Source organism: Castanea sativa, chromosome 2, assembly GCF_040712315.1.
Source record: "Castanea sativa cultivar Marrone di Chiusa Pesio chromosome 2, ASM4071231v1".
In the NCBI taxonomy this organism is placed as follows: domain Eukaryota; kingdom Viridiplantae; phylum Streptophyta; class Magnoliopsida; order Fagales; family Fagaceae; genus Castanea; species Castanea sativa.
Genome location: NC_134014.1, coordinates 15,281,887 through 15,291,489, shown reverse-complemented (window position 1 = coordinate 15,291,489; position 9,603 = coordinate 15,281,887). Strand labels below are relative to the sequence as shown.

Below are 9,603 nucleotides of genomic sequence, written 5' to 3'. Positions count from 1 at the left end.
CAATTGTCATCCAACTCTAGAAGACACTTGAAGGGCCTTTGTTGGCAAGCAGGGGCGGCTAAACTTAGCCAAATGGAAGAAGCTAAGCCCCCTAAGATAGAATATATTATATATATTTATTTGTTTTTTAGTATTGCAAAAAACGTTTCAAAAAATTGTAAAATAATAATAATAATAATAATAATAAAGTAAGACCTCTCACCTAGCCAAAAAAGAAAAAAAGAAAAAAAAAGAGCTCTTGTATTGGCTAATAGAATGTTTTGTCTATCTATCTTACAATTTAATCAAGGCCCAACAATTAATGGATAAAAATTATTTTCAAAAATATATTATACTTTTTTAAAAGTGTAAAAATTTTCAATCTCTCAAAAATTTTACTCTTCTTTTCTCTTTCCATCAAAATTAAAATTAGAAGTAATAGTATTCCAAAGAAATTCATTATTGAAACCCATTATTCAATACCTGAAATCTAACATTGCCAAGACAAACAGGGGACCATTTCAAACATGATATTTTATTAAGATACTTATTGTTTAGATTTATTTTTAAATTAAAAGTTTTAAAATACATTTTATATAAATAGATGAAAGATTAATTAGGGAAATTACCAATTGAAAAGAAAATTTTAGTGGAATTTGAACACTAAAACATAATTAGTGCAATCTTGCATCTCATAAATATTATTCAATTAATATTTAAAAATAAGAAAATGACCACTATAAGTTGTTGCCTTATGCCTAAATGTGTCGAGGCAGCCCTAGGTTAGGTCCTATTATTCCGAACCATGAATTTGAGTGGGATTGGAAATGGATTTATTTAAGGTATACAATAGAAATGATACAATTTAGAATTTACAAGTTTTTAAACCTTTTACAGATATATTTAAAATACACTACGCATATTAAAAATCTTTGTAGCCATATTTTGCTGGAAGGCATTTAACATGCTAAATATTTCATGATTTTGGCATGATCATCTTAGTATTAGTATAATGAAACCAATGCAATTGAGGCTAAAGTTGTTATAAATATACATATCAAATTGATGGCTTCACAAAGAAGTGTTCAACAAGTAGCACCATTGGGATATTGGAAAAAAACTAATAATTTTTCACTTCCTATTTTATATCGTTACCTTAGGCTCTAAAATGTATTGATTCGGCTTTGGTGGCAAGTATCTTATATAGCTGATAAACACACAAGAGAGAGGGAGGGAGCTAACATGGAAGCATGTTGAGGAAAATAATTTGTGCTTCTAATAAACACTTTTTCTTCCAACCAATAATACCAAATGCCCTAATGTCTGAATTGATTAATTATAAGCATATATATATATATATATATATATATATATATATATATATATATATATATGCTTATAATTAATCAATTCAGACATCAGGGCATTTGGTATTATTGGTTGGAAGAAAAAGTGTTTATTATATATATATATATATATATATATATATATATATATATATATATATATTAATAGGTGAAACTAAGAAAAAATTCAATTAGATTTCAATTTGAATTCAATTAGAGTCTAATTTTGTGTCATGTGTCTCATCTAATCTAATTTTTAAAATTTGTATCACGTTAGTCAATTCAGTGTAAAAATTAGAATTCAATTAAAGTTTAATTTTGCACCATGTGTCTCATCTAATGTGAGTTTTTTTAATTTTTGTACTAAGTAAGTTAATTCAATGTATAAAATGAGGAGTTTAATATAAATAAACCATAAAAACCTAATCATATATATATATATACGCACACCATGATTATATACGGTCCATTACTAACTAGGTAAAATAATTTAACTAATTATTTATATTTTTATAAAAAAAATTATGTTTAATTTAAATACATCCATGAATTTGCATGGGTTATATGCTAGTAAAGATAATAGTGGAGTCACATACTAGAATGAAATCATTAACTCAAAATTTTGTTAACACAATTATAAGTTAAAGATAAATAAATGTAGTCGAGCAAATGAAGCAAATAATCTGATATATTGGAAAAAACAACAATGATGTAAAAGAAACTATTACCAACGGCTAACCCCAAAATCTGGAGGGAATTGCGTTGAAATTGTGCATAAAGATTTGTCTCTAATTCAATTGTTAGAAGCAACCACAATTCTATTTTTACAACTAAAAAGATTTAAATTGCAGATACAACATATCCCAATTGTATTGTATATATAAAGAGTTCAATCCATTATGGTTTATTTCTCTAAACTCTCAAATTTGAGGAAAATATATTACAAGTCAATGAAGGAGATTTAAAAAAAAAAATATTTAGCAAAAAAATAAAATATTATTGTCTCATGTTATTATAATTTCAAATAATTTATATATTTTTAATTTTAAATCTCATGATTCTCATATATAGAATATATATATGACAATAAGATCTAATAAGTCAAATTATAAACAATAAAAAAATCTTAATAAAGGAAAATAAAATTTCAAGAAAACTAAAATAATTAACTACCTAGAACGCTAGAAGGATTCTACAATTCATAAAAAGGCTTAATTTCATTATTATGTATATGATTTTATCCAAAGTTATGTGTTTCTTTTATAAGTTAGCAGTTGAATTGTCTTCTCATCTTAGTTGACATTAACAAGACTTATGTTGACATGGATGAGTACCGTGCTTCCATCGACCTTCAAACAAGTCTTTTTTAACATGTTATATGCTGGCAATTGATATGGAAATTGGTAATACATAATTATGTAATAATGAATAATCATTCATTTAACTTTCATTTCTCAATTAAAAATTTTTAACATTATGTAAATTCATGACAAAAACCATGCAATCTTAAACCGTCCTTCCACTGATGTCTCTAAATTTGTGAGAATTAATTTTGTTTTTTTATCACTTAACTTATTTAAAAATTACAATAATTATGTTAAAAGTCTTATAACTCAATGCACGCCTCCTAATATTTTCCACTAAAACGGCAAGGGTTTAAATCCCATCACAACTATCGTTGTACCTATCGAATTATTAAAAAAAAATACTAATAAATAAATAAGATTCACAAAGGGGGAGATTCTAATAGAATCTACGACACCCCGTTTAACTTACAACAAAACAAAGTCAAGCGCGAGGCTAAGGTAAGGAATAAGGATAACCCTGAGAAACAAATAGTAACTGCAACTAATTTTTTTTTTTTATAATATATTTATTTGCGAGAGTTTGTAACATACACGGGACAGGGCTTTAGAGTTTAGAGAGTTTTAGCCAAAAGGCTCTGCCTTTCATGTTTGTTTGAATCTGCTTTGTTTGTGGGTTTGGCCTCTTCTCTTCTCTCTTTCTTTCTCCTATTGGAAAACACCACCAAAAACAACCTCGTCTGCTTCTCTCACTTCTGCCTTATAAGGTAACATTGTTTCCTAACCAAACCAATTCTAGGGTTTTTATCTTTCACTCTCTTTGACTATTATTTCTAACTTTTTTTTTTCTTTCTCTTTCCTTTTAATTCTTAATAGGAGACTAGGATAATTTTTTTTTTACTATTGCCTCATCTGGGTGTTTCAAGTTCTGATTTTTTTTGCTAGTATCTTTGTTAATTTGGAATTATTGTTCAGATTATGCTGTTTTATTTGCAATTCTGTGTGAATTCTGCTATAATTTTGCAATTTTATGGATACCCATTTGTAAAAGTTTCAATCTTTGCGAATGAAATCTTGAATGTAGGTTTAATCTCGTTTGTAGTTAGTGTTTTTGTTTTGCTCCAAATATAAACTTTTGAATGCACCCAATTGTAAATATTGGGTTTTGTAAAATTGTTTATCCCTGATTCTTTTAGAACTTTCTTTTTTTTGCTCTTAATATCTTGGCTAGGCCATGGCTGCGAAGAAAATTATAGCAATATGTCAGTCAGGTGGGGAGTTTGTGACGAATAAAGATGGGTCCTTGACCTATAGTGGGGGTGAGGCTTATGCCATAGACATTGATCAGCAAACGCAGTTAAGTGATTTCAAGTCAGAAATAGCTGAGATGTTCAGTTGTAGTGTTGATAACATGATTCTCAAGTACTTCCTTCCCGGGAATAAGAAAACCCTCATCACAATTTCCAAAGACAAGGACTTGCAACGAATGGTGAATTTCATTGGCGACTCTGTCACTGTTGATGTCTTTATCACGTCGGAGGAAGCTGCTGCTCGAAATTTATCCATCATGCCTTGTAGTAGGTAGTTATAACTGTTCTCGAGTGTAATTCAGCTGGCACCACAGCTGCAGCATTCACAACACAGTACAGAGGTTTGAGGATTGTGTTTTGTTATTTTGAAAAACCAAAAAATTGCCTTGTTTTCTTGTTTTTTTTTTTGTTGTCAAATTGATAAATGCCTCTCCGTACCCTGGTGTGAATTGTCGTGCACTGTGGCTGTGAACCAAAATGACTATTAATTGGAAGTGTCTATAAATCCTACATGTGCCTTGGTTAAAATAATAAAATCTTTTGCAATGCTTGATTATGCAGGTCGAGTAGGACAACTGTATCAGAAGCGGTGGTTCCTGTTGTTGCCCCAATTGATATTCCAGTCGATACAGCTCAAGTCATTGAACCTATAGATATTGGTATACCTAATGAAGAAGCCCCTTTAATTTGTCACGATGGTTCTAATGATGACAAGCATCGGAAAGCTGCACAACAGTGGGAAAACACCATCACCGGTGTGGACCAAAGGTTTAATAGTTTTAGTGAATTCCGGGAAGCATTGCATAAATACTCAATTGCCCATGGGTTTGCTTATAGATATAAGAAAAATGACAGCCATCGCGTCACTGTCAAATGCAAATCCCAAGGTTGTCCGTGGCGGATATATGCATCAAGGTTGTCTACCACCCAATTGATTTGTATCAAGAAAATGAACACAGAGCATACTTGTGAAGGAGCCACTGTGAAAGCAGGGTATAGAGCAACTAGAGGTTGGGTGGGAAGTATTATAAAGGAGAAGTTGAAAGTTTCCCCAAACTACAAACCAAAGGATATTGCGGATGACATCAAACGAGAGTATGGGATTCAATTGAACTATTCTCAGGCATGGCGCGCAAAAGAGATTGCAAGGGAGCAGCTTCAAGGATCCTATAAAGAGGCATATACTCTGTTACCCTTTTTCTGTGAAAAGATAAAGGATACTAATCCAGGGAGTGTTGCCACATTTACCACTAAGGATGACTCAAGCTTCCATCGTTTCTTTGTATCATTCCATGCCTCAATATCTGGTTTTCAGCAAGGATGTCGCCCTCTCCTTTTCCTTGATAGCACTCCTCTAAACTCAAAATATCAAGGGGTATTGCTATCTGCAACAGCTGCTGATGGTGATGATGGTATCTTTCCTGTAGCTTTTGCTGTTGTAGATGCTGAGACTGAGGACAACTGGCATTGGTTCTTAGTGGAACTTAAATCTGCTGTGTCAACACCTCAGCAGCTTACGTTTGTTGCAGATTTTCAGTATGATTTGAAGAAGTCATTGGCTGAGATATTTGATAAATGCTACCACAGCTATTGTTTACGTCATCTTGCTGAGAAACTTAATAAGGACTTGAAGGGGCAGTTTTCTCATGAGGCAAGACGATTTATGATTAATGATTTTTATGCTGCTGCTTATGCACCCAAACTTGAGGGTTTCCAGCGTAGTGCTGATAACATTAAAGGAATATCTCCTGAAGCTTACAATTGGGTAATACAAAGTGAGCCAGAGCACTGGGCAAATGCGTTCTTTGCAGGAGCAAGGTATAACCACATGACATCAAACTTTGGACAACAATTCTACAGTTGGGTATCAGAGGCGCATGAGCTGCCAATCACACAGATGATTGATGTATTACGAGGTAAGATGATGGAATCCATCTATACACGTCGGGTAGATTCCAGTCAATGGACAACAAAGTTAACTCCATCCAAGGAAGAAAGGCTACAAAAGGAAACTTCAATAGCTCGATCACTTCAAGTGTTAATCTCACATGGTAGCACATTTGAGGTTCGAGGAGAATCTGTTGATATTGTTGATATTGATCATTGGGATTGTAGCTGCAAAGAATGGCAACTTACTGGTTTACCTTGCTGCCATGCTATTGCTGTCTTTGAATGCATTGGTAGGAACCCATATGATTATTGCTCTAGATATTTCACAGCTGAGAGTTACCGATTAACTTATGCAGAGTCCATTCAGCCTGTTCCAAATGTAGACAGACCAATCCCTGATGAATCAGCTTTGGCGATAGTTACTGTAACACCTCCACCTACTAAACGACCACCAGGCCGACCGAAGATGAAGCAGTCTGAATCCATAGACATAATTAAACGCCAGCTCCAGTGTAGCAAGTGCAAGGGCCTTGGCCACAATAAGAAGACATGCAAAGATTCCTAGTACATGTGTTAGGACATTTTTAAGTAGGTAACTATGCTCCCGCTTTCCAGCTGTATATCTTGCAATTTTTGGTTGGCAGGTTGAATTTGTGCTTTGAGAACTTAAGACTGTTTATCATCTCTTCTTTGTAAAGAACGTTAATGTTGATCATGGGTTATTGCAATTTGCATTATATTAGTCAACTAGTTCTTATTCCCACCCCTGTAAATTGTGCTGATATACTTATTTTGTCTTCCAAGTTATTTGTAGGCATATATGTGCATATCAATTTAGTCATATGCTTCTATGAATTGTCAAGTATGTTCATCCCTGTTGGCGTTGTGTGTGTTGTTGCGTGCACAAACATGAATGCATGTGCATAATATAGTTTGTGGAAGTATGCATCCGCAGATATACATATGGCTCAAGCATTAACATGTGATTTTACATTTTTCATGTTATTGTTATCATTGTCTGTCTTTTATTGTGATGATGCATTTATGTTGTAAGTTTTGTAATGTGTCAAATATAGGGTAAAGTAAGCAAACAATGCATTTGAGTAGCAGTGTACTTGATGATTGTTATCATAATGATTATTGTTTGGGGCTGTTAATGACCTTTATTTTATAAGTACAAATAATTTTATTCAGGAGAGGATATGGCGTGTTCATGATTTTAAACTTTGTTTCTTAGTAACTTGATGTGAAACCAGATAGAGATGCCAAAATAAGATCACATAATAAATGGGTTCCTTCTTTTATTGGTTAAAAAAAAGGGTTGAACACAGTGCACAAGGCTTTTGCATCTGTGGGGTCGGGGAGAGGTGGTAGGTGTGCAGATTTTCTAGAGGATGATTCCTTATTTTATTGGTAATGTTAATTTTATCTAAAAACCCTGTGCTAGAACAAAGGGGGTCATTGTGTCTTGTTCAATGCACATGAAGGTGTAATAAGGTTTTTTTTTTTTGGCTTTTGTCTCACCAGTTTTAGTATTTCTTAGAATTTTCATGTTTCTGTGTATGTGTTTTTGTGCGCTCCATCTGCTAGTTATTATGTGAAAAGGTGATCTATCAATTCTGTTAATTGAGGACTAGAATGATTAATATATGGAAATTTGAATAAGAGTGAAATAGACTGCCAAATCTTTTGAAGTGGTTGTCTGGTTTTGCCAGTGCCATAGTTCAGTCTTAGATGTTCATCTTCAAGTGCAACACCTATTTCTGTATTTATCCTCATTTGTTCTGCTGGCACTGGCAGAATGTAACTTGCTCCATATATTATTTGCTGGGAATTTAAAAATATTGCAGTAACATTTTATGGCATACTTGGATTAAGCAGTAATTAACTATTGTAATGCATTCATGCTTCACAGAAAGTTGATTTGCATAATTCCCCTTTTACTTAAGGTCTGACTTTATAGATACTGTTTTGACTGAATGACAGTATTTTTTATTTATTTTTTATCTGTAAGCAGATTCAGCAACAAAGCATGAAGCATTTTGTTCTGAACCATTAACTAGTCTGACAATTAAAGGGACATGGCAAAGAGATGATGCTAATAGTAATTGGATGCCTTTGATCTGCAAACCCATGTGATGACCTGGGAAATCAGATGTAATTGGAGCTAGTAGTCAGGTTTTTTCTCTCAAATTTGCTTCTTGCTATTAGACACAGAACAAACTCTGGTTCCTTTTCTGAAATATATGAATTCTATGCACTACAAAAAAGTCAAAAGGTGAAACTTGAGGCAGAAGTGATCCATGGCCACACAGGCATTTATTATTATAATCTGGTGTAGCACTATATATTTTGTGTAAGTTGATCTTTCTTGCTGAAGATCTGCATTTTGGTTGCTGACATCGGTTGCTTATTGGTGATTTTGCGGGGGTCTGGGAGTGTTCATTGGTGATTCTTGTTCCACTGTACTCAATTTGTATATAGATATGTTGTGGACATATGAAAGGGTCATGGTGCTCCTGTTAATCCACCATATTTGTTCACCTTTGAAAACATAATAATAATATCATAAATGAAATTTTGATCGATATAACGTTGTCCATGTGTTCTACGGTCAAGATGTATGAGCAGAACTTGAGAGTTTGTAATTTTCTTTAGGCCAGGAATTAACTTGCAGATGGCTTTCCTTTGTGATAACCTGCAAAGATGACTGTTGACTGTTGATATTTTTCCACAATTGTTATATAGCATTTGCGTCCGGGGATGTAAAAAAATATACCTCAAAACCTACTTTGTTTATTTTACAATTTCATTTTACAACTCACCCAATGTCTTAGTTTTTATTCTTACATACAACTCATTAAAATAATATAAACTACACTATCAAATAATATAAACAATTCCCTTCTCTCTCTTCCTCTTTCCATCAAACCAACACAGTCTGCAATTACTTCCAAATCTAGCAATCCAACCACCGCTAGCAACCACCAACCACCATAACTCAACCTAATTGCCAAAAGCTAACCATCACCACCATCAAACTGTAAAAACAAAAAACCACAACCGAACCACCCAATTGAACCAACCACCAAACTACATCAAACCCACAAACCACCAGCCACCACCACCATAGCATCGTTGCACCACAAACCCCAAAAAAATCAACAAAACTTCCAGTCATCATTGCTAAACACTCTAGGATCCATACCCATCACTGCTTCACATCCACCATTGCCAATCACCCACATTGTCAGTCACCTATTACAGCCACAAGAACACACACCAAAACCCCAAAATTTATTTTTGAAACAAATCCCAAAACCTAGAACAAAAATATTTTATTTCTTAAACCCTCAAACCCAAAATCCCCAATCCTCAGACCCAAGCAGATATAAAAGCACAAACAATTAAAAAAAGAAAAAGAAAAGGAGAGCTTTTGGATCAAACAAAAAAATAAATTTTAAAAAAATAGAGAGAAAAGGAGAAAGATCAGTGGCTACTAGTGGTGGCTTCGCCATCGTGCACCATTGCCAATAATGGTGGTCATGGGTTCGATGCCCATGGGCTAAGCTCGAGCTAAGAGAGAGAGAGAGAGAGAGAGAGAGAGAGAGAGATGGTGAGAATATAGGTTCAGGAGAGAGGGAGACTCACGATCGTGATGGTGGTGGTGTTTTATGGCAGTGAATGAAGGAGGTTTTGCTTTGAGAGCTTTGGCCATGGAGCTCTGTGCGTTTGAGAGTTAGAGAAGCAATGAAGAGAAAGGACGTAGAGCGT

The 9,603-nt window shown here is 33.8% G+C and overlaps 1 protein-coding gene across 3 annotated transcripts; it reads left to right on the top strand.

The window, feature by feature from the left end:
* The first annotated feature begins 3,216 nt into the window (after positions 1 to 3,216).
* LOC142625569 (uncharacterized) lies at positions 3,217 to 8,429 on the top strand. Of its 3 annotated transcripts, none has more exons than XM_075799201.1 (4): positions 3,217 to 3,396; positions 3,861 to 4,210; positions 4,501 to 6,417; positions 7,847 to 8,429. In XM_075799201.1, exons 2-3 carry the CDS (start codon positions 3,864 to 3,866, stop codon positions 6,392 to 6,394), a joined length of 2,241 nt encoding a protein of 746 aa, XP_075655316.1. In that variant the 5' UTR covers positions 3,217 to 3,396; positions 3,861 to 3,863; the 3' UTR covers positions 6,395 to 6,417; positions 7,847 to 8,429. The 3 variants fall into 3 exon arrangements, with proteins under 3 accessions (XP_075655316.1, XP_075655317.1, XP_075655315.1); XM_075799202.1 differs by having other exon boundaries at positions 7,844 to 8,429; XM_075799200.1 differs by having other exon boundaries at positions 4,501 to 6,421.
* Positions 8,430 to 9,603: the final 1,174 nt, after the last annotated feature.